We start from the raw sequence: 26,212 nt of genomic DNA, 5'->3' as shown, positions 1-26,212 counted from the left end.
CTTCTGGGCTTGCTGCATCAGCTCTGAATGTAAAAAAATTGCTTGAGCCCTGTCACCAAATTGCTTGAGCCCTGGTACCTCTTTCGTTACACTTAGCAGCAGTGCTTAATTTGTATCTGCCACTAGTAGTGACTTGCTTGGTCAATATCTCATCCTCACATCCTTGTGCTAGAGTCTCAGTGACAATAATTTGTAGTCCCTCCAAGTCCCACGCCGTTTGCTACAGATAGGAAATGAAGAATACTCTAGCCAGGTGCGAGTGTAACTACTTAATCTGTAGCGTTTGGCTGGAACAAAACAAAAATTTAGCAAGGACATAGAGGTATCATAGCTACTCTTATAGAAAGTGCAATAGCTTCTTTAATGATCCCGGGTAGTCAGGTTGTCAGGATGCACTTCATTCTAAGCTAGTAACATAATACCAATTTAAATATTAGAAGATATATGCCAGATTGAAAAGTAAAAAAAAATAGGAGCAATTTATCTAGTTGTGCAGGGTTACCTAATTTTCATCAGACTTAATCATCTTACCTAATCAAGCTAGTTGCATTTGGGGATGCTTGTCAGTTGCAGATGAATTAATAAAGTTTTACTGAAATCCAATGGGATTTTTTGATACATTCCATGTAAGTTCTGCTCTTGAAAAGTTGCTAGAAAAAATTACAACTTTCTAGTGAATTGAAAGGTTTCAACAATGCAACTAGCAATAACTTGGTTTTTTTGAGTTATAAATATCAATATCAGAATGTCTGCGTGTAGATTCATACATTTTTGATTTGCTGTACAGAGCATTAGTTGTGCCAGATCTCATAGAAGACACAGGGGTTTATAGTACAGACTTTGAATGTGGTTTATGTTTCTGCTTTAAAAAAAAAAAAGACAAAAGCAAGCTGTCTCACTGTAATCAGAAAACATTCTTTATAGTGGACATTTCTGAAAAGTGCCTTCAGTCGTTTCTACTAATTGTGCCTCTTTCAAAAGCCATTGTGCTGGGAGGGGTTTCATTGTTTTTAAAACTTTGTGTATGGCAAGCACTGCAAAATACATTTCAGAAACTAGGTCCTGGTTAATTCAGAAATGGATTCCATCTGTGTTGACATTGGCTGCACATGTTTACCCGCTCCAGCTGTGTGAGTAACCAGTGTTCTAAAGGGGTCGAATTCAGACAAGCACCATTTGTGTTTCATTTCCCTTCTTTTTTCCCCACTTTCTTTTTGAATAACATTTACACTAAAAACAAGCATTTTTCAGATCTCTATTAGAATCTCTTATTTATTGCTGAATAAAAAATAGCTTAGAAACCTTGTGTCTGTGCTGCATCAAAATATGCATGACTCTCTAGACCAATATTTCCTAGATGAATTGGTTTAATAATAGGAAGTTCATACATATACATATGATCTCACACACACACACTGGGAAAATAGTTTAAGGCTAGCCTGGGATATTAAAGTTTGCCTGGGTAAGGGAAGGCATATGTCCAAGAGCAGACCAGGGAGCAAACTGACCCTAAGAGTCACAATTCATTACTTAGTTTCACCCCTTGCTCCAAAGGGAAGTAATCTGCAACTGATATAAACCATAAGGAGATTACTTCCCCCTCTTTCCCTGGCTCAGCAGAACAAAGCTCTGTCCACTTGTGTGTGAGGGGGCAAGACCAGCCCCACAGAGGCTGCTCTCCACACTGTGCGGTGTCTGGCAATGCAGGTAGCTCATAGCTAGCACCCATTTGCTCCCTTGTAGAATCATAGAACATCAGGATTGGAAGCGACCTCAGGATGTCATCTAGTCCAACCCCCTGCTCAAAGCAGGACCAATTCCCTGACAGATTTTTGCCCCGGATTCCTAAATGGCCCCTTCAAGAATTGAACTCACAACCCTGGGTTTAGCAGGCCAATACTCAAATGCATAGGGTGACAAGCAATCTTGCCCTCAGTGCACACTCAGTTTTTCAGCATTAATAGGTGTCCAACATTGGTTGATCTAAGTGTAATTTCTATCGTGCAGCAACAGATAAGCTTGAAAGGCTATTTTATTTGGCCAATAATGTGTTCAGGCCTGCAGTTTAGCAGAATCGGACAAGGTGTTTGTCTAAAAATTTAATGTGTGTGTGACAAAGGCTGTCATCATGGGCTCATCATAGTTGAGCGTTGACAGCTCAATAGCAAATGAGAGATGATATATATAGGTTGTGATTGACTGTGAATGGCCTTGAAAATGAATAGAAGCAGCTTATGTTATGTGGGATAGAGAAGGGGCGTCAGCGGAGGGATGCAAAGAGAGGATATGACATTCCAGGATGCAGTCCAGACCAGTGAGGGGTTGTGTCACCACCTGCCTTTCATCCTGGGGTGCTTCACAATGCTTTGCTGCTGTAGCTCCCAACCTAGGGTCCTCACAAACAGCCTGCAGGTCACTCTCTGAGAGTCTGTGTATAACTCCAGCCTGCCAGCACACTCTGGCTTCCACCAGCCTTGGTTACCACTTGCAGGCTGACCCCCAACACATTCTCAGTCCCAGATTTTCCCTAGAAAACCACGTGTTCTGAAGTGTCCAGCCTTCTCCTGCATCACTGAGCTATTTTAGGTCTGTTGCCCCTATAAGAGAACAATATACAACAGTTTGCTACTTCAATTTAAGTTACCAAACAATTCACAACTCTGGTTAAGTTTTGATTAAAAAATAAAACACATTTATTTAACTACAAAGAGAGAGATTTTAAAGGAGTACAGGTATAAGGAATTCAAGTCAGAAAAGGTTATATATGAAAGATAAAATTAAAACACTTTCTAGTGCTAAAACTTAAACTAGACTTGGTTCAAGACAAATTCTTACCACATGCTCCCAACAACAAGGCTGACCAAATTTCCGGTCAGGATCTTTCCAAAAGTCAAATGGCTGCTTCCTTTGTCATTCCTCTACTTCCCACACGTCTAGTAGTGAAAGCGATTCCATAGTGTTTGTTCCTGCCCCTCTTCCATGCCAGAGAGTGGCCATTTGACAGGTGATTGCCCATCAGCTTTGATGACACTTGTCTAGGGTTTCAGCTTGTCCTCTGTCTTCGAGAAACTGGTTTAACCAGACTTGTCTGGTAAGTCTGAAGTGTGTTTAATTTCAGCTCATGTTTATAACATTACATATACTGTTGCTACAGACATTTCACCATGATATTATGGAGCAGTGAATTATTAGTTTTCAAATGCTACCTCACAAGGTGTATTTTGTACAAAGATTACTACAGTAGTATGTAGGCTGTGAATACGGGTTGGATTTGGTCACACATGGTCAAAGTGATGGGCTTGGAAAATGGTGCAGCATTCTGAATGGATACAAGCAGAACAAGATTGTGTTTGTCAATACCAGAGAGAAGGATGTTGCAGTAATCAAGATGTGAGATTATAAGAGCTTGGATGAGAGTTTTAGCCATAAGAATGGATTTTAAAAGGCTATATCTTGAAGATGTTATGCAGAAAGAATCAGTAAAATTTAGACATAGCATGTATTTGAGGACCTGAAGGGAGGGATGACACCCAGGTTACAGACCTCTGTGAGAGGTAGGATGGTGATGTTGTCCCTAGTGAGTGGGAGAGGAGGTAGCAGGGAGGACTTGAGAGGGAGGGAGGAGATTAAGAACTCTGTGTGAGCCATGCTGAGCCTGATTGTCGCTAGATATCTTTAAGGAGATGTCAGGGCGACAAGACGAGATATTTGTTTGGTCTAAAGGAAACAGGTCTGGAATAGAGAGGTAGATCTGTGAGTTCTCACCATCGACATGGTAGTTGAATTTGTGTTTGCAGATGAGCTTACCCAGAGATAAGGTGTAGAGAGAGAAAAAGATGTAACATACCATATAATAAACCTATGGTATTGAAAGGAGGTATAAAAATTCTCTTCAATGTGAAACTGTAGGATTAAGTTCTTGCAGCATGAGTGAAATCTTTAAAATATGGTTGTTTTCCTACTTGTCAAAGAAATATGACAGTAACCTGATATGGTATATATCATGTAGTATCAAAATTTACCTTGTTACTGTATCAGCCTACCAGCAACTAGAGTTTAAAACTCAAAACAGATTTATATTTAGAAAGCCAGCATTTTAAAAATTGATCTGGTGTGTGAAATATTTTTTATCAATAAGTGTCGATTTTCTGAACTATTATATTGTCACCTCTCAGAAGGCTCTACATCAAGTTATTTGGATTAACTTATTCATTCAGAAATGTAATGTAAGTGAAGAACTAACCGAACACTGAACTGTGAACTAGGTGATCCACCAAAGGTCTCTTCCAATCCAGTGAATTTGGTATTAAGATGGTCTGTGCATTGTTAGTGGAGGGTGTATTTATGTCTTTTTACAACATGAACGTTTGTGTCTCCGTAGAACAGCACACTGTTAGCATCCTCCGCCCTGATCCTGTACAATTGTCTGCACAGAAGAATCCTTGAATGGAGATTCCATGCAAGGATAGAATCCAGCTGCATGAATTCCATTGTAGGATTTATAATTAATAAATAAATAAATTAAATAGAAGTCTTCCTTTCAAGATGTTAGACTGCAAAACGTTTTTGACCTCTTAATATTTACATAGTAAGAGTATTTTTTTAATGTAGTTTCCATCCTTTATCCTAGTTCTGCTATTTTGATGATGTTGAGTAATACGTTAGTCTGCATGTTGTCTTGCTGGAATCACTTGTAGTATTTACAGAGTAAGGTACTACTCGACATGAGCAATGGGGACAGATTTGGGTCCTTTGTGGTTTCAGAGCATATCACCAGGATATGGAAGATAATGTGGCTAAATTCCTTCTGCTACTTTGCTAATCTCAACCACTAACCTATTATTTTATTATAACTACCCTTGGGGAGCTTGAAACTTGGACTTATTTACTTTCCAAAAGCTGCTACTCTCCACAACTTCTGTTGTATAAAGAAGCATGACTACTTCACCGTTCCTGAGCCTTACTTTTATGTATAATCAACATTACAAAAAGTCACAAGAGAATTAGTTGGCATTGCTAACCTTGATAATGTTCCCATAAATAGCAGTGAACATTAGGTGCGTTTTATTGGTCAGTGATCTGTTGGGCTTTTGATCTCATTAATTTATTTCTTCATTTAGCCACCAGATAATGGGCCTCCACCTCTACCAACATCGTCCCTACCTGAAGGCTACTATGAGGAGGCGGTGCCACTTAGTCCTGGAAAGGCTCCTGAATATATCACTTCTAGTGAGTAATATATATCCTGATGCTATCCTAAGCAATTGTCAGTTTTAGTGACTTTCATTGCTTTAAAACATGAAGACATAAACAAAGAAGAAAACTTCTCTCTCTTTACATCCTCTATATTTAAGAATTATATGAAGGGCTCACTATTGTCCGTATCTATAAGGATAGATTGTGGCTGGTTTATGACAGTGGGATCAGGTAGGTATGCTGGACTCCACAGCAGTTTCTGATGTGAGTGACCAATACCTGCAATGCTGTCCTGTGACACTAGTTCAATATCAACTTGAGTGCTACCTCCTGATTAATCACCAAAACCAATTACCTCAGCACTCAGGTCTCCCATGATCATATCCAAATACTTACCTAGTATAATCTATTTTACATTGTCGTATGATTGGATCACAGTGATAGAATGATGGCATGCCTGCCATTGAATGGTTGTGCAGGTTAGAGAGCTCTGCATTAAAAGATGGACGGTGTTTTCCTATGGGTTGGAGGAGGTAAAAAGGTTTCTTTTGCTGCTCTTATTTATTGTCTGGCAGACTTAATCCATCACTTCTCTATGAATGCTTTTCTGCTGGATCGTCATCATTCATGACCCTAAATTTGTTAGACCATTTTTGTTGTTGTTTAAATCTAAATTAATGACTAAATAAAATCTTTTCTCCTAAACAATAAAACAAGAAAAACATTATAGCACTAACAAATGATCTGTGTGCCATTTGTACACTGTGGTTTAAGGAGAGTCCTTTGTTTTTCTTGGAGAATGATATGTATGCATTAGCTCTAAACATAAAAAAAAACCAACCAAAGAAAATCTGGCCTTTGTTAATAGGAATAACTTAACCTAGGCAATTTGAGCAAAAAAATAAGCACTCCAAAAATGTAAAATGAATGTAGACACACTCAGCCTCAGCAGTGCACAGGGACTTTCCACTCCCTGCTTCTCCCCCAGAAATAATGCAGGGTGGTCTTGCTCACACCCTCTGACCCAGTGAACTGCCAGTTCATGGTTAGCTGCTAACTGCAAGGACCTAGCTCGAGGAGAAAATATTAGCTGCATTTTAAAGTACTGTACAGTAGTTGTTTCAGTGGAGCTATAAGCCAGAACATGCTAACCAAATTTCAGGCTTATTTTTATTAACCTTCATTACTGTCCAGACCCACAGGAACATTTAGGGGAGATGGACCATCCCTCCACCTCCCATAAATCAAAGCTATAACTTTTACAAAAGTTATATGCATAACTCATAACCTATATTGCCTCAAATCTGCTGAATTCAATTACCTTTTGCATTTGTCATCCACTCTTTTAACCCCTCTAGAAGAATACAAATACTGTCAAGAACTCTGTTTTTCTGTAGTAAAGTTAGTGGCTAAATTCACCATAGGCCTTCTTCAGTGCTTGTTACCCATCTACTCTAGCTAAATTCCCATTGAGCTCATTTGTACTAGCTTATCTTATGGCTTTGTGAATAATATGAACATAAGTGACTAAAATAAAACCACCAAACTCACTTTACTTGTAAAAACTGCAGCCAGGATATGGCGCTATTTCTGAAGTGGACATGATTGATAAGACTCAGATTGTAAGGGCCCAGACTACAAGAACAGCATCATGAAGAGTGGAGGAAAAAAAGAGAGAGAGCCATCTCTAATGGATTAAATAAATGTTCAAACAGATATATCTCTCTATAGTATATGTTTCTTCGTACAGTAGAACCGGGGTAGGCAACCTATGGTACGCGTGCAAAGGCAGCACGTGAGCTGATTTTCAGTGGCACTCACACTGCCCGGGTCCTAGCCACTGGTCCGGGGGGCTCTGCATTTTAATCTAATTTTGAATGAAGCTTCTTAAACATTTTAAAAACCTTATGTACTTTACATACAACAATAGTTTAGTTATATGTTACAGACTTTTAGAAAGAGACCTTTTAAAAATGTTTAAATGTATTACTGGCACGCAAAATCTTAAATCAGAGTGAATAAATGAAGACTCGGCACACCACTTCTGAAAGGTTGCTGACCCCTGCAGTAGAACCTCAGCGTTACAAGGGAGTGGAGGTTGTTCATAACTCTGAAATCTTTGTAAACTTTGAACAAAATGTTATGGTGATTCTTTCAAAAGTTTACAACGGAATACTGATTTAATACAGCTTTGAAGCTATTTGCAGAAGGAAAATGCTGCTTTTAACCATTTTAATTTAAATGAAACAAGCACAGAAACTGTTTCCCTACCTTGTCAAATCTTTTTTTAAAACGTTTCCTTTTTTTTTTTTCAGTAGTTTATGTTTAGCACAGTACTGTACTGTATTTGGTTTTTTTCTTTTTTTCTCTGCTGCTGCCTGATTGCACATTTCCAGTTCCAAATGAGGTCTGTGGTTGACCGTCATTTCGTAACTCTGGTGTTCATAACTCCTGAGGTTCTACTGTAATAAGAATATTTTTTCTTACAGTAAATAGGCTCACGTGTTCCATGTTCCTATAAAAAGGTAAAAAATCCACAGGAGTATAGTTCATGAAAACAAAATGATGGTGATTTCCCTATCTGTGGTCTGTAAATAAATATTTATTTGCAGATAAGAACAAGTCAAAGTGTGCCTCAGCTGATGATGACTCTCTTTTCCATCTCCATTTATTGAAAAATACTGTTCCAGAGTGACCTGTTTTAAATTAGCTTCAGGTTAATCCTTTGAATACCTTATTGAGAATAATGTGAAAATGTATTAGTGTATTATTTTCCTTAACAATTTGTATTATTTTTGTACACAAAAAAGTATGTAATTCATTCAGCAAAAACTAGAATAGTCATCAAGCTCTGCCAAAAAGTGTGTGTGTGTGTGTGTGTGTGTGTGTGTGTATAAATAAAAAACTAGGCTTGGAAGGATCAGATTTTTACTGGTAAATGTCGGTGAACGTTGATTTCACGTTCATACACAACACCCCCAAAATATTTCCCTTGATAGCAATCAAAATTTACCTCTAGTCAAGTAAGAAAAATGCTACTTGAGAACTTATTAAAGTTTAATTTAAGGATACAATACTTTACTTTAACGATACTTTAAATGACTGCTTCATGGAGCAGCTGGTACGGGAACCCACAAGGGGAGAGGCAACTCTAGATTTAATCCTGAGTGGAGCGCAGGAGCTGATCCAAGAGGTAACTATAGCAGGACTACTTGCAAATAGTGACCATAATATAATAACATTTAACATCCCTGTGGTGGGAAGAACATCTCAACAGCCCAATACTGTGGCATTTAATTTCAAAAGGGGGAACTATACAAAAATGAGGGGGTTAGTTAAACAAAAGTTAAAAGGTACAGTGACTAAAGTGAAATCCATGCAAGCTGCATGGGCCCTTTTTAAAGACACCATAATAGAGGCCCAACTTCAATGTATACCCCAAATTAAGAAACACAGTAAAAGAACTAAAAAAGAGCCACCATGGCTTAACAACTGTGTAAAAGAAGCAGTGAGAGATAAAAAGACTTCCTTTAAAAAGTGGAAGTCATATCCCAGTGAGGCAAATAGAAAGGGGCATAAACACTGCCAAATTAAGTGCAAGAGTGTAATAAGAAAAGCCAAAGAGAAGTTTGAAGAACGGCTAGCCAAAAACTCCAAAGGTAATAACAAAATGTTTTTTAAGTACATCAGAAGCAGGAAGCCTGCTGAACAACCACTGGGGACCCTTGACGATCGAAATACAAAAGGAGTGCTTAAAGACGATAAAGTCATTGCAGAGAAACTAAATGGATTCTTTGCTTCAGTCTTCACAGCTGAGGATGTTAGGGAGATTCCCAAACCTGAGCTGGCTTTTGTAGGTGACAAATCTGAGGAACTGGCACAGACTGAAGTGTCACTAGAGGAGGTTTTGGAATTAATTGATAAACTCAACATTAACAAGTCACCGGGACCCGATGGCATTCACCCAAGAGCTCTGAAAGAACTCAGATGTGAAGTTGCGGAACTCTTAACTTTGGTTTGTAACCTGTCCTTTAAATCGGCTTCGGTACCCAATGACTGGAAGTTAGCTAATGTAACGCCAATATTTAACAAGGGCTCTAGAGGTGATCCCAGCAATTACAGACCGGTAAGTCTAACATCGGTACCGGGCAAATTAGTCGAAACAATAGTTAAGAATAAAATTGTCAGACACATTGAAAAGCATAAACGGTTGAGCAATAGTCAACATGGTTTCTGTAAAGGGAAATCGTGTCTTACTAATCTATTAGAGTTCTTTTGAAGGGGTCAACAAACATGTGGACAAGGGGGATCCAGTCAACATAGTGTAGTTAGATTTACAGAAAGCCTTTGACAAGGTCCCTCACCAAAGGCTCTTATGTAAATTAAGCTGTCATGGGATAAAAGGGAAGGTCCTTTCATGGATTTAGAACTGGTTAAAAGATAGGGAACAAAGAGTAGGAATTAAGGGTAAATTCTCAGAATGGAGAGGAGTAACTAGTGGTGTTCCCCAAGGGTCAGTCCTAGGACCAATCCTATTCAATTTATTCATAAATGATCTGGAGAAAGGGGTAAACAGTGAGGTGGCAAAGTTTGCAGATGATACTAAACTACTCAAGATAGTTAAGACCAAAGCAGATTGTGAAGAACTTCAAAAAGATCTCACATAAAGTGATTGGGCAACAAAATGGCAAATGAAATTTAATGTGGATAAATGTAAAGTAATGCACACTGGAAAAAATAACCCCAACTATACATACAATATGATGGGGGCTAATTTAGCTACAACGAGTCAGGAAAAAGATCTTGGCATCATCGTGGATAGTTCTCTGAAGATGTCCACGCAGCGTGCAGAGGCGGTCAAAAAAGCAAACAGGATGTTAGGAATCATTAAAAACGGGCTAGAGAATAAGACTGAGAATATATTATTGCCCTTATATAAATCCATGGTACACCCACATGTTGAATACTGTGTACAGATGTCGTCTCCTCACCTCAAAAAAGAGATTTCTAGCACTAGAAAAGGTTCAGAAAAGGGCAACTAAAATTCTTCTTCATGCAGCGCACAGTCAACTTGTGGAACTCCTTACCTGAGGAGATTGTGAAGGCTAGGACTATAACAGTGTTTAAAAGAGAACTGGATAAATTTGTGTTGGTGAAGTCCATAAATGGCTATTAGCCAGGATGGGTAAAGAATGGTGTCCCTAGCCTCTGTTCGTCAGAGGATGGAGATGGATGGCAGGAGAGAGATCACTTGATCGTTGCCTGTTAGGTTCACTCCCTCGGGAGCACTTGGCATTGGCCACTGTTGGTAGACAGATACTGGGCTAGGTAGACCTTTGGTCTGACCCGGTACGGCCGTTCTTATGTTCTTATGATATTTAATTTGTATATTTTGACATGTTATGTTGACAATTTGTGTTTTGACAGTTGTAAAGCATTAATTTTTTGAATCCCAGGGTCCACTGTAATTAAATTAGTGTCTGACTCCCCTGTTGTCTTAACCTCCCATAATTTCCCACAACCATGAAAATTTAAAATCAATAAAAATTGAAAAAATTGCTTTAAAATAAACATTGATATTATCTGTTGAAATTGTATATTAAAAAAATTGAATTCTGCCTGTACAGTACATATTAGAATGTACTGCCTCAAATGTATGCCATTGCCCTCTACTGCATAGAGCCTGGACTCAAAAGTCAGTGGGAGCTACTGGATGCTCTGCACTTTTGAAAGTCAGACCACTTAGTTTAGGAACCTCAATGAGGATTTAGGAGCCGAACTTTAAACACCTTTTAAAAATAATCATTTGATCATTGTGTGTGTTCTGCTAGTATGAAATTTTGAGGTCTAGTGGAAGGTCAATTCACTGTAGGTTATAGAGACATTAACCTCTAGTTAATGAGTCTGGATAGGCTTGAACCACTTCCCTTCATCCTGTGTTGCTGCGGGAAAGGAGCAATATCTCTTTTCCTTGATACCCATCAACCTTAATGTATTCTGAGTGTTGTGTTGGCATTGTTGACTACCTTGTCCTCCCACAGTGGCCTGTCTTCTGCAGAGGGGGTGGGGTAAGGTCTAACTACTCCCCCTTCCCCTAACTTTTTAAAAAATCTTTCCCACGAAGATCACCACTGTACACCTCTGCTGTAGCTCATTGCCTTGGTTAGCAGTTGAACCCACAACTTGTTTGTCAGTTTCCCTGTTGTTGCCATCAGGTTTCTGAATTGCTGCAGTGGTACTGCGTCTTTCACATTCAGGTCACACTTGGAAGGTTATCTTGGCAACAGCAAGGACTAGAAACTTTTTTTTCAAGGAAAGCTTAAATCTGCAGGCTTATAGTAGAGGTCTATAAAATCATGAATGGCGTGGAGAAAATGAAGGAAGTACAGAGGAGGTGTGGTGAGGAAGGACAAGGGTTTACAGTGCTAAGATTATATGGTTACTCAGTATTGATAATTTCCCTTGTTTGTACCATGATGGCAACAGCAGTTGGGGTAGTAGGAAGTCAGGTGAAGAAGTATTGTATGCAAGGATAAATGACCCAGCCCATGCTTTAACTCCCAAAGGGAGAACTCTGTGCCAAAACAGATATGCCAAAATAAGATGTCTAATAAAATATGACTTGATCTATATTTTATTTTGTTAATAGTGTGTGTGTGTGTGTGTGTGTGTGTACACATTCCAAATCAAGACTTTTTAAATTGTTGAATGCGGAGTGGCATGATGGTGGTGTGTGTCTGTGCATATGGATACTTGAAATGCAAAACTGAACCTTTAAATTTGGAATCCCCACCGGCACCTCCATAATTGGGATATTAATAACATTGATGAAAGTATGTGGGTGTTGTGAAGAGAAGTGCAATGGTTAAGCAAATGACCTTGCTGAAAAGCAATGAAGGAAACAAGTTATTTGCTTGGGGCTTGAGGTAAAAAGAAACCAAGTCTTCATAATATAGTAAGAAGATGACTGGTGGAACATTCTTTTGTGGAATATGAGAAAGTTAAAACATCCCATAAAGTGGAAATGATTTATTAAAATACAGCAAAGACAGATACAATATTGCCTTTTGCCTCCTGAGTGTCAGATTCGTTAAAATGCAGATGGGAAAGGTATTTTGCTAGGCTCTCATCTAATAAGAAGTAGTTGTTGTTCTGTTCACATAACACTCTACTTCTTCAAGGTGTGTCTGTAACACAGCAGAAGAGTCTTAAATGTGGCCTAATGAAAGCAATATTGGAAGCATGTAACTTCTGTATGGTCTCTTATTTGGATCTGATCATTAACAAAGAGCCTTGTCAGTTCATTTTGGAGATAGAAATCCCACCTGTGATTAAATTGATGCACACCATCAGGAATGGGGTCCCTTCTTCTCACTTTCTTTAAATACTATAATATTTTTTGCCTTTTCTGCTCTCCACCACTGCTGGCCACCCCTTTGGGAGTGTTCAGATTCGGAGGGAGTCTGGTGGCAGAGAATAGAGCAATCAGGAAGAATGGAGTGTGAGTCAGGAGCTGCCTTTCAAGGAGGATTGTTGCCAGAGGGATGGGCCAGGGTTCTGGATATAACTCTAGGGCAAAGGGGATAGGCAGGCCTCCCTGAAATGCTGGTTTAACTACTTAATTCTGCATTTTCATGTTTAGTAATTTCACCACTTTAACTCTCCTGTCTCTGCAGGTAACATGTGGGTGTTCTTTTGTATGTCTGAGTTTGATCAATAACCTCCTAGGTATTTAGTGGTGTAAACTTTCATAGAGCTTCCTGAATAACCCCTCCAGAAGGGTGTGTTTGTTTAGGTTCTTTTGTCCTGGTTTTCAGGGAGGTAATTAGAAGAGAATGGAGATCGCACGTATAATTTAACATGATTATGAGAAAATGAACAGTCTTTAATATAAAACCATTTTCTAGTTTGCCAGTTTAAATTAAATAATAGATAGTCCCTAACCTTTCCCACTCTTCCCTTTTGTTTCATTTTTTTAAAAAACAATAAAAACCTTGTAGTGTTTCTTAACTTTGGCTTCATTTATAGCTCTTAGCCATTGCCTTGCATTGGCCTAGTGCTGAGCCCTATCATTCCACAGCTTAGGAAGGATTCAACATTAGCAGAGACTGATGCAGTCAACAGCACTGTCTTGTTAGTATTAATGGTCTCATGGCTGGTATCTTGTTGCTGTTATAATTGTATGACATTTTGTACAGATGTGTATTTTTCTACTGTATACGGTGTAAATTACTTGAACATACAGAAATACTTGATTCCTTGTGAGCTCTGTCATTCTCCATGTTTAATTCTCTACATGCTATGTCCTGAATATTTACGTTTATTTCTTTCCATGCAGGCATTGTCACCAAGAGTTTAGTATTGCATTAAGGAATGGGGAAAGATTATAATCACTTCCTCGAGAAAAGCTGCAAAAAGGGGGGAAATGAAATTGCAAGTAGCACTTTCAAAATAAGCAGTATTTAAATGCTAAGTATTAATTCCCAAGTTACAGTTTTAGTTAAAATTCCTGGAGTATAATTATAGTTCTATAGTTAAATCTAATGATGATGCACTTCTCATTTTTATAGCATCTCATACTCAATAAACTTAATGTATTGATATTATTGAGGATTGAAAAATATATTTTTTTGGTTTGTCTTTAGAATAAAAGGTAGTACTTAAAATAGATCCCATTACAGTTGTTCAGTTCTATAGGTGTGTTTCACGGTTGATGGTTTTAACTGGGCTCTTTTATACTTTCCTTAAAGATTATGACTCAGATGCTATGAGCAGCTCTTACGAATCTTATGATGAAGAGGAGGAGGATGGAAAAGGAAAAAAAATGAGACATCAATGGCCTTCTGAGGAGGCTTCTATGGACCTTGTAAAGGATGCCAAAATCTGTGCCTTCCTCTTGAGAAAGAAGCGATTTGGACAATGGACCAAACTACTGTGTGTTATCAAAGAAAACAAACTACTGGTAATTATTATTTTATTTCCTTTGGCTAGATTTGGTTTGTAATTTAAAGATGTGATTACTTTTAAAGGCATATGGCTTATGGTAAATACATTGTTGTCTTAACTATGAAGGGAAGGGTAACAACCCTCCTGGCCAGAGACACCAAAATTATTTTACCTGTAAAGGATTAAGAAGCTCAGGTAACCTGATGGATACCTGACCCAAAGGACCAATAAGGGGATAAGATACTTTCAGATCTTGGAGGGGTGGGGGGAGGACTTTTGTTCGTGCTCTTGGGACTAAGAGGGACTGGACATCAATCCATGTTCTCCAAATCCTTCTGAACAAGTCTCTCATATTTCAAACTTGTAAGTAACAGCCAGGCAAGACATATTAGTTTATCTTTGTTTTCTCAAGTTGTGGATTTTATCTTTGCTAGAGCGAGGTTTACCTTTGCTGGAGGGAGGTTTTTTGTTGTAACTTTGAAAATAAGGCTAGAGGGGGTTCCTCTGGGCTCTTTGAATCTGATTACTCTGTAAAGTTATTTTCCATTCTGATTTTACAGAGATGATTCTTACGTTTTCTTTTTAATAAAATCCTTCTTTTAAGAACCTGACTGACTTTTCCATTGTCCAAAGACCCAGGGGGTTGGGTCTTTGATCACTTTGTAACCAATTGGTTAGGATATTATTCTCAAACCTCCCCAGGAAAGGGGGTATAAGGGCTTGGGGGGATATTTTGGGGGAAGAGGAACTCCAAGTGGTCCTTTCCCTGTTTCTTGTTAAATCATTTGGTGGTGGCAGCGTACCAGGTTTAACCTAAGCTGGTAGAAATAAGCTTAGGGGGCTTTCATGCGGGTCCCCACATCTGTACCCTAGAGTTCAGAGTGGGAAAGGAACCCTGACAATTGTAAATAGCGTTCAAGTTTAGTATTGCTGTCAGAGAGTGTTGTCATGAACAAGAACCCAAGACGAGGGGCCCCATATCGATCGATCGATTCCTTTTTTTAAAGCCACTTAGAACATGGAACCTGTCAGAGTGAAACCTACACCCTAGAAGTTTCTCTGATGCAGAGAACATAGCCTGAAGCCTATTTCTGTCTAATATATTTCAACCCTGAAACCTTGTAAACCTAACCCTTATGGAGGCAAAAATCCCACTAGATTCTGTGAGAGTTTTCCCTATATGAGAGCTGTTGGATCAGACCCTTAGAGAGAAACAAGTCCCTTGGTAGATTGAGCAATCACTTTGCAGCATATGTTATTGTAATGTATATACTTAAAACTAAACCTTCGCCATCTGTTCTGCTATGATTACAGATGCAGTATTCAAATAACTCACAGCTGCATCATAGAAAGGAAAGATGGAAGTGATTTAAATGTCTTTGTGTGTTCATCCTCTAGAACTCTATTATGTTTCTTTTGTATAGTGCTCACCAGTTGCAGGTCCATGACTCAGTAAACTTCCTGCTGCAAGACTTGTTTCTGTTTAGTGAAAAAAGGGTTATCTTATGAGTAGGGCCGACCCTAGGGGGGTGCAGGGCTCGGGACATAGGTGCTGAGTTTCTATCTGCCAGGAGTGCTCCCCCTGGCTCTGCTAGGCCCTGCCCCCACTCCACCACTTCCCCCAATGCCCCACTTGCTCCCCCACCTCTTCCCGCCCTGCCTCTTCCCCACCCAGTTCCACCCCCTCCTCTGAGTGCGCTGCATCCTCGCTGCTCCCTCCACAGCGCTTCCAGACGAAGCAGCTGATCAGCGCTAGGCACTGGGAGATGGGGGGAGGCACTGATCAGCGAGGCCCGCTGGTGGGCCGGAGGCACTGGGGTTAGGGGGAGGTTGCTAGGGGGGCTTCGCCTCGCCCTCCCCACCTCACCTTCCTGCCCACCTCCTCACCAAATGCGGGGCCCAGGGCAGTTGCCCCGATTCACCATACCCTAGGGACAGCTCTGCTTATGAAAGGGTTTCATTTCTCTGTTATTAAAAAAACATACAAGGGTTTTAAACTACACCCTAAATCACGTGGGGTCTGTTTACTCTCTTCCTGTGTGGCACCAACGAAGTTGCAATTAGCAGATGAGCTTATGATGGCTGCATCCCAACTGAAAAATTTGGTAGTGAAGGGTAGCAACTGGAAAAGGATATTCCACAAAGTGGGGACCCTGGATTTAGCAACTCATTTTCCCTTGTTGGTCCTCCATGGCCCAGATCTGTCAATGTTCAGAATATGCTGCAAAGTTCATCTTCTACTTTGGCTGAAGGGGGATTGGACAGATTTTGGGACATAGATGGTCAGAGAAGAGGTTGCTGTAAATATAGTGGGAAATTGTTATTAAATGGGCAGTTCCATTTATGTTTTAAGGATATTATTTTTGCACTGTATATATTTTAATTCTCAAAAAAAGTTTGACTCTGATTTCATTCACCCTTATATTGGTGTAAATCCATCGGATTCACTGTTGTTAGTCCAGATTTATGCCAACATATGCAAGATCGGAATCAGACTTTTGGAATGAAGGATAGAAGCTTAAAATCAAAATTGAGAGAGAAAGAAACAGAAATTAAAAAGGCACATTATATTTCTTCTACAATTAAGTTTATTTATTTATTTAAAATCCTGGTGGTACTCTTTTCCCTTTTAACCACATGTTCCTTTAACCACTTGTGTGGTCTAAAGAAATTGTTATTTCCTCCCCCCCCCCCGGTTTTTTTCTTCCAGTAATACTGTAATGAGGATTAAGAAAATAAAAATCATAACAGGAGTTGAATGAGCAATTTAAACAAGATTAGTTTACTATTGGAAGAAAGACCTAGAAGACTTAACCTATGAGTTATGCAGAAAGTAATACAAATATATATGTGTTTAGGGATTAGTTATTCCCTATATTATAAATGCAGCATTCAAATGGGACTAAAATGTGATATTTTAGATCAGAACCAGACATTCAATATAAATAATTTGGCCAGTAATTGCTTTCTATAAGCCTCATCTGGCGCTATTTGTTATGTAAATGTGTGTTTTTAGTAATCTCTTATATATACTCTGAAAAATAAAATCTAGAAATATATATTAAGATATGCCACAGAACTGCATTTTAAATTGCTTAAAGGTGATGGTGGCTTTTCATGCTCATATAACTTAAGCATGATTTTTTTAATAGAACAAATTTCCTCAAAAAATTATTTACCACTCCGCTGAGACCAGGCCAAAGGCATTTTAGTCTGAAAGAAAAATAATTAGAAAATTGTGAGCAGTTACAAAGATTGGTTTTAAATGATTCCCTTATCAGCCTTGATTGTAGTGTTTGTAATATCATGTTAACAATTGCTGTATGTTCCTGAATCTTATCACATGAGGTGGGTAAGGCAAGATTTTAAAATAAGGGGTCTCAGATCCATGTATAAAAATGCATGTGCATTTGTTAGTCTACCTTTGTGTTCAGTTATCCTTATTGCATATGCAGATCGGTCTTTTTTAATATCCAAATAGCTATTGTACATGCACATGAAAATGTAGATGGGGTAAAAAGGCCAATTTGCACATGTAGTTAAGGTAACTGGACATGGAAATATAGGCATACAACTCTATAAGCTTGAGTTGTTTTTGTTTCAAATCTGTTATTCTGTGTACGACATCTGAATAAAACTGAACTACACTGAAAGATTGAAAGAACTGAAGGAAGGAAGCTCAGAATGGGTACTAGATGAGCCATCAGATGAGTCACGCTGTGTGAAGCCTTTCTCCTTTAGGTCACAGCTTCAAATCTGGGCCAGGTTCATCAATGACCCAGCATCTGAAGGGGGTTCACTAACGTTTCTCATTGTTGAGGGGGGGGGAAGTTCATCTCAGTCTTAGCAGAGAGGGCAAAGAGTAAACCAGCATGGAGACTGAACTATCCCCCGACTCTCTTATCCAGTTCAGGGTTGAGGCTTATTGGTAGGTAAATGAAGCCTGCGACGGTATTCCCCAGGCTGTACCTATTCTATGATTAAACAGCTACAGTAATGTCAATCTGGCAGCCATTTCACTTTAGGAAAGGGAGTGATAAAGATGGATGCCAAGTTAGCATTGATTAACTTCGGTATGTGGTAAGGGGATGAGTGAGAAAAGCTAAAGCAGTGAAGTGCTGCTATACAATAAGGGCTTTCACCAGAAGTGCATGAAATTAAGTTTTAACCTAATGACATACTTCATTTTATTTAGTGTTATAAAAGTTCCAAGGATCAGCAACCTCAGATGGAACTGCTATTGAATGACTGCAGTATCACATACATTCCCAAAGACAGTAAAAAGAAGAAGCATGAGCTGAAAATCACTCACCAAGGAACAGATGCACTGGTTCTAGCAGTACAGAGCAAAGAGCAGGCGGAACAGTGGTTGAAGGTACTGGATGGTTTCTGACCAGTTACATATCTAAAAACATTTCTGGTAATAAAACATTGTGTTCATTACTCAGTATCAATTAATATTAAAAGATGAGATATGAAAAAGTGACTGTTTTTTAAATTAATGTTTTAGGTAGTTGGGTGTATTTTTCTTATTCAGAAGAATGGCCTCATATATCCAGCCTTTGAGCTTTCACTTGCCACTAACAAAATCCTTTCACTTTTTGCCTTGTATGGTGACACTTCTTCCCGAATAGGAATGGCTGTGTTTACTAAATTCTGCTGGTCACATGAAATATCACGCAGCTCCTTTCAAGTGTACAGTTTTATGAGAAACCAGATTTTGAATCCGTGGAGAGCAAGTCATAAGATCTGCTTTGTACCACTAAAGTTTCCGAAACAAATCAGTATTTGTTAAAATGCCACATGATGCCAAATATTGAGATGGAAGAAGGACGTTTTCCCCAGTAACTTCAGAATACTGAAATGAGTTTTGGTATTGATTAAAAAAAATACCAGCAAAAGACAGTAAGTTTTAGGTTTGGGGGTTGGATTTTTTTTTAGAATTAATTAACAAGTAACTAGTGATTTGCCTTCAAACAGCAACCCTTGTCTCCCTGTTTAAAAAACTAACAAATCTGTTATGAAAATGTTTGCTTCTCTTCAAATGTAGAATTTCTCCCCAAAATGATATTTACTCCTGAAACAGCAACAACACTGCTATCCTGTGATGAATCAAAGCCAGAAATGGTTGTTTTATGCCAATAAAAAGACAATCTTCACCTTCTTTCAAATGAATGCCATGCTTTGCATCATCATATATGCTCCCTCTTAAGCCTGTGCAGTGGGAACTCTTGCTTCAAAGGCAGTTGGCTCCACAGGGCCTAGCATTACCATTGGTGTTTCAAAAATAATAAATTGTAACCAAGGCAGAAAGAGAGGGAAACAATACCAGTAAAGTGTGTCTTAGCTTTCTAGAACACACACAAAAAATGGGGGGAGTGGTTTCTGTAAATTGTGTCTAATGCAAAATAGATGATGTAGATTGGTTAAAGGTTTTGGTATTCCTTTGGCGTGACCTGCATAACTTACAAGAATTCATGGTTTTGCCATTCATGAGTGAAGCAGCTACAATGGGTGCCATGTACGTCGTGGATGAGAGTTGCAGAGATTAGTACACATTGTTCACTTATCTTCTGAACATCCTGGTTTATGGAAGAAATTCTTTGTGCACATAGGTGAAAATGGTTTCTACCAAACCTGCTGCAGGGCTTGTAAAATCCCTCTTGACTGGGGCAAGTCAAACTTGGAGTAGGCAAAGGGGGCTGTTGAGCAGAAAGATCCAGGTACTGCTTGTTCCTTTCTGATATAGCAAGAGAACAGTATAACCTTGAACCACTACACCTTTAAGAGAAAGGGAGGGGGGAGCTGTGGAGCAGTTATAGGAGGGGAGAGGGAAGCTGGGGAGCCTACGAGTAGCAGGTGTGGTTGTGGAGGTAAATGGATGAGCTTATGTGAGAGTGGCTGTGAATATGGATAGGTATGAAGATGCATAGCTGCTATGCTTTGCACAGCTCCATGTGGCATTTTATGCAAATCAGTTCATGAGATAATTTGCATATATCCATAAACTTCAGTTTATGATGCACATGTTCTCCCTAAACAGTGGTGGGGGTAGGCTCAGGAGTTGGCCAAAATCTTGACAGTAGAAAGTGGGGGTGTGTCATAACATTTTTCCCAGATCTGGACCTTAGCGTCCAAAATATGGGTGTTAGCATGAAAACCTCCAAGCGTAGTTACCAGCTTGGACCTGGTAAAGCTGCCACCAGCCAGGAATCTATACAGTGCCTGGCGCACTGTGGTCTCCCCAAAACCTTCCCCAGACTCAGATTCCTTGAGTCTCACAACAAAGGAGAATAAACCATTTCCCGTCCCCCCTCCCGGTGTTCCCTCCCTGGGTTCCTGGAGAGATATACAGAAGCAAGCTCTGTGAATCTAAACAGAGGGACTCCACCCTCCCTATTTCCAGTCCTGGAAAACACAAGTATCGAGAGAGAGCTAATCTCTCCTCTTCCCCCCTCACCCAGAGGATATGCAAAGTCAGGTTAATAAATCTAACACAAAGAGATTTCCCCCCCGACTTCTTCCTCCCACCAATTCCCTGGTGAGCTGCAGACTCAATTCCCTGGAGTCCCCACTAAAGAAAAACTCCAACAAGTCTTAAAAAGAAGGCTTTATATAAAAAAGAAAGAAAAGGACATAAAAATGGTCTCTCTGTATTAAGGTGACAAATACAGGGTCAATTGCTTAAAAGAAAAATGAATAAACAGCCTTATCCAAAAAGAATACAATTTAACACATTCCAGCAACTACACACATGTAAATACAAAAGAAAACAATATAAACCTATGGTCTTCCTATCTTTGTACTTACAACTTGTAAACAGAAGATTAGAAAGCTGGAGATAGAAAAATCACTCTCATAGCCGAGAGGGTCAGACACAAGACAAAGACAAAGAACTCACACCCAAAACTTCCCTCCACCCAGATTTGAAAAAGTCTTGTTTCCTGATTGGTCCTCTGGTCAGGTGTTTCAGGTTACTGGTGTTACCCCTTTACAGGTAAAAGAACATTAACCCTTAGCTATCTGTTTATGACAGGGTGACTGAGCACAGCTGGTGGTAGGGTGACCAGGTGTCCCGATTTTATAGGGACAGTCCCGATTTTGGGGTCTTTTTCTTATGTAGCCTCCTATTACCCCTCACCCCCTGTCCTGATTTTTCACGTTTACTGTCTGGTCACCCTAGCTGGTGGCTATCTTAGGGGCAGCTGGGTGAGCGGCAGAGCTGAAAGCAGTATGGAGGTGCCTGGAGGGGTTTTTGATTGTTGAGGCTGCTGGGACTGGCCAGTCGCTGGGGGAAGATGCAGGGTGGGAATTGATGTTGGCTGACTGGTTGCTGGGGATGATTGCTGCTGCTGGGGAATTAGGGTGTGTCTTCTGGTGGGTGTGCAGATGTTTGCTGGTGAGAAGCCTGGTGGAGCTGGATATGGGCAGTTGTAGGGACAAAATAAGAGAGCCTGATGCCAGCTGGGCCTCTCACCTTGCGTTGCTGGTGCCACCGCTCCTTCCTTCAGCTGGGATCCAGCAGGGGAAACGGTGAGAGTAAAGCCTGCCTGCTCAGCAGGGGCCATAGAGGTCAGAAGGCAGAACTGCAATTCCTGCCTGCAGAGCTATGGGTAGGTGTGACAGTGTTGCCAAATGAGTGTGTCCCATGACACCTGTCAGCTCTGTAGATGGGTGCAGATGTCTGTGTGAAGAGGAGGGGGGAGAGGAAAAAAGTGGCGGAGGAACTGGAGAGCATGATGTAGCAAAAGAATGAGGAAGGTACATAAGGGGAGGAGGGAAATGGAAGGGGAACAGATGACACTTCAGGAAAAAAATTAATCCTGAGCTATGATAGGAAAGAGAAAAAGCGCGATGAAAGCAGAAGGGGAAAGAATATATAACAAATCGAGACATAGTTAGAAGTAGCACTTTAAAATGTATTAAAGGAAAAGATAATTGGCAATATGTTACTGTAAGTACATGACTCAGTAAACACAGGCACAACTGTAGCAGTACTGTCAATTGCAGGGAGCATGTCTTTTTGTGCATGCAGAAGTGCAGGTATGTTTCAGTCTGTCTAGAATGTTTAGTCCAGTTTTCATGTTCTGTTCTAGCAGCATGCCATGTGTTGTAGTTTGTCCTGGAAATGCAGGCTTCTGAGAAACAGGATTTTGCCTTTTTCACTCTGTTTTGTTCAGTGTCTAGAAATGTGGAAGTTCCCAGTGCAAGTACTGCAGTTTCAGATCCTAACCAGATTACTAGTATTTATATTGGACTTTGCTGTTCTCAGATGTGAAGGTCAGTGAAGTAGTGTGGGAAACCATCACTTAAGCTATAGTAGCTATTTTAAAAAACTTTTAATCCAGCAATTTAAGAGCATCTAGAAGTCTGAATACATAAGAATCCACCCAACATTCTCTATGCTTTACTCTGATGCAACCATATATGGTACTTATTTTCTTAAGAATAAATTGTATGTTTCTAAACACGGTTTGATTAAACACACAAGAATTTCCTATGGAAAGAGAAGAGAAGAGCTGTTTCAGAGGCATAACTGCACGATGACTTGCTGAATGGAAAAATAATCTGTAATTCTCTGTGCCACCAGATTAGCCTGTGTTCTGCTCTTTAATATCTCAGGCAGATTTCAGTGTGCCACCTTCCTCCTAATTGCTTAGAAGTTTGTGGCAGGGATGCACCACCACCAGGAGCCAAGAACCTGCTCCCTATCTTCTCCTCACAAGTCTTCCCTTATATCCTCCACCCCGTGGGCCAGTCACCCACTCCCCATCCACCTCCTGTAACCCTTCCCCAGCCTTCTCCATCCCTCCCAGGGCCAGGGACTCCTGACCCACACTTCAGTTCTTTTCCAGGAGCCACACAGCTCAACCCAGGCCCCACCGCACTTCTCACCCCCAAGCCTGCACCTCTGCCTGGTCCCCAGGCCACTCATACCATTCCAGATGAGCTCTTCACTGTACAGGGCCATCGCAGTGTGAGTCCAAGTTAGCAGCCAGGGCAGGTGCTGAGAGCTGCCCAGGCACCAGGGTCTGCAGAGGTTGGGCGCTGAGCAGCAGATGTGGGCTGGGTGCTGATATGGAGCCAGGCAGGTCACTGCTTTGGGCAGACCTGCCATGAGTAGCTCTGAGCCACTCAGTGCCTGAGCTGCATCTGCAGCCACAATCGTACCTGCACTAGGGGTGGGGAGCAGCTAGGAATGAGAACATTTCCTCAGCAGCCCATCTGGGGTCCGCTTCCTGCTCCTGGGAGCCCCAACTGGCAGCTCCACCAGCCTCACCACCTGCCATCATTCCTGGAAGGAACCAGGGGCGGTCCTGAAATCTGCCATCCTAGGCAACTGCCTAATTTGTCTGTGTCTAGAGCAGCCTCTGACCTCAGGATCTGATATTTGGATTTTCATAGAAAGTAACAATGAGCTCTTATAGGCTATTTATAACACCAGTACTTTTAAAAAGTAGCACTGAATAAGTGTCCTGTTAATTCATTTAACATTTCATAAACACTGATTGGTATCTGTCCTGCATGCGCATATGGCAACTGATTGGAATGAAATGGCATTAGTCTGTCACATTCTTTTTCAAAGGAATTTCATTGTAATTAGATCATACTAAATGCACTGTTATTTCCTGTGTTGTTCTAAACTTGGATTTTGCAATGCTGAATGCATTGGCACTTATCAGGCTTTCTTTCATAAAACATGTTTAATGTATTTATTTATATATAAAACAGTCTTCACAGACACAGGCAGAGATAGTTATTTCCACATACAGGGCACATTCCTACTACTTTAAAAAAAAAAAAGGCTTTACAAAATTGTATCTGTGCTGAGAGTGAAAGACTAGGCAATCTGCAGAACATTTGGAGACAGATTGACAGTAGTTTATTCAGTTCCATCACACTACAAAGCTTTTCATTAATAAGCCTATTTCAAGTACATGGCAAGGCTACTGTCCTCTCAACTTTCAAGATTACAACTGTGCTATAACATACTCCATACTATACAGTACAAATTGCCTGCTCCAGAACAATCTGAAAGCAGTTTGTGCTGTGCTCGCAGCATCTCAGTTTTAGTCAATTAGAAATACTACTTTTTAGTGGAATACAGTGGTCAGATGCATCAGATTTCAAGTTGCACTGTTTTGCAGCTAATTTTCTTTTTACTGTTTACCCCATAACTCCCTGGCTACGTCTACACTACAGCATAAAATCGAAATTACTAAAACCGGTTTTATAAAACCGATATTATAAAATCGATTTTATGCGTCCACACTAGGGCACATTAATTCGGTGGTGTGCGTCCATGGTCCTAGGCTACCATCGATTTCCGGAGCGGTGCACTCTGGGTAGCTACATTAAAGGAATGAGACCAATAACTTCGATTTCCGTCCACACTAACCTTAAATCGATATAGTAATATCGATTTTAGGGTTACTCCTCTCGTTGGGGAGGAGTACAGAAATCGATTTTAAGAGCCCTTAAAATCGATTTAAAGTGCCTTGTAGTGTGGACGGGTACAGAGTTAAATCGATTTAACGCTGTTTAAATCGATTTAACTGTGTAGTGTGGACCAGGCCCCTGTGAGCTCCTGCAATGTGTGTGGATGTGTGCAGGAAAGGACAATACTGGGAATGAGTTCACTGTGTTGTATTGGGAGGAGTGGCTTGGGGGCTGGGGGGGATCCTCCTTCTACAAATAGATGGGGAAGCATTTTTAGTGCTGAAGAGCTGCTATTGATTCTTCCTGGCTGTCAAAAGTGTTGGAGTTCTTGACCAAACATAGCTCTTTCCAGACTGTACCAGATTCTTTCCCCAGTGAAATAGATCATTGACTTCAACGGGCAGATGATGGGGCCCTCAATTTCCCTGTCTTTCAATCAGCTGGGAGGCACTCCCTCCCATGATCTCTGTCCCCAGCATGTGATTTCTAGATTTGATTGTCAGACAGGGCAGAGTCATAGACTCCGTCACTGGGAAGTGCCACAGTTTCAGGGTACCTGCACCTGTATTCTCCCTTTGTGGTCCCTCAGGGGCACCCACCTAAAGTTTCAAGCTCACAACCATCACCTCTCTTGGGCAGACACTGGCATCCCTCTCCCTCCTGGCCAGGGGTTTTAAGGCTGCACAGCCCCCTACCATACGCTGTGACATCCCCCGCAAGCCAGTCTGCCTAATGGCTGGAACTTATGCATTGCTTATTTTTCAAGGGCTATGACCGGTATATTGAGCAGTTACAGGTGACCACACAGCACATTCTCAGCAGAGTATGTTTATTTTAAGGACAAAGCATTACAGAGAAGACATATCAAAACAATAAAAGTTCTCACACACTTACTGATAAACATAGCAGAAATGACGCATCACTCCTTTGGGCCCAAAGAGGTCCAATCCTTCAGCCAGTCTGGGACCTTTCCTTAGACAGAATGTCTTGTCCATTTGCCCAGTTAAAATGTGGGCCTGCAGTTAGGGTTGCCTACTTTATAATTGCAGATGACCAAACACTCTTGCCCCACTCCTTCCCCAAGGCCCCGCCCACCACTCACTCCATCTCCCCTCCCTCTGTTGCTTGCTCTCCCCTACCCTTGCTCACTCGCTCATTTTCACTGGGCTGGGGTAAGGGGTTGGGTTGTGGGAGGGGGTGAGGGCTCTGGCTGAGGTTGGGGACAAGAGGTTTAGGGTGCTGGAGAGGACTCTGGGCTGGGGGGAGTGCTGAGGCTTTTGGAGTGTGGGAAGGGGCTCTGGGCTGAAACAGGGGATTGGAGTGTGGGAGGGGATATAGGCTCTGGGCTCAGAGTATGGGCTTTGGGGTGGTGCTGGGGATGGGGAGGTTTAAGGTACAAAAGGAGGCTCAGGGCTGGGGCCAAGGGGTTGATGTGCAGGAGGAGGTGAGATGTGTTGGCTCCAGGAAGGAGTTTGGGTGCAGGATGGGGCTCACGACTGGGGCAAGAGATTGAGGTTTGGGAGGGGATGAGAGATGCAGGCTCCAGACAGCACTTACCTCTGGTGGTTCCCAGGAAGCAGCGACATGTCTCTCCAGCTCCTAGGCGGAAGGGTAGCCAGGAGGCTTTGCG

At 40.8% G+C, this 26,212-nt stretch overlaps 1 protein-coding gene across 3 annotated transcripts in view; it reads left to right on the top strand.

The window, feature by feature from the left end:
• Positions 1 to 26,212, top strand: part of AFAP1 (actin filament associated protein 1) — a 185,063-nt gene that overhangs the window by 104,060 nt on the left and 54,791 nt on the right. For all 3 annotated transcript variants that reach the window (XM_050947553.1, XM_050947555.1, XM_050947554.1), the window contains exons 4-6: positions 5,121 to 5,229; positions 13,947 to 14,158; positions 18,338 to 18,517. In XM_050947553.1, coding sequence (XP_050803510.1) covers positions 5,121 to 5,229; positions 13,947 to 14,158; positions 18,338 to 18,517 — 501 coding nt within the window. The remainder of the gene's footprint in view (positions 1 to 5,120; positions 5,230 to 13,946; positions 14,159 to 18,337; positions 18,518 to 26,212) is intronic.

Source organism: Gopherus flavomarginatus, chromosome 3 (assembly GCF_025201925.1).
Source record: "Gopherus flavomarginatus isolate rGopFla2 chromosome 3, rGopFla2.mat.asm, whole genome shotgun sequence".
Lineage (NCBI taxonomy): Eukaryota > Metazoa > Chordata > Testudines > Testudinidae > Gopherus > Gopherus flavomarginatus.
Note: the sequence above shows the minus strand (reverse complement) of the source record. Positions and strands in the feature narration are given on the sequence as shown.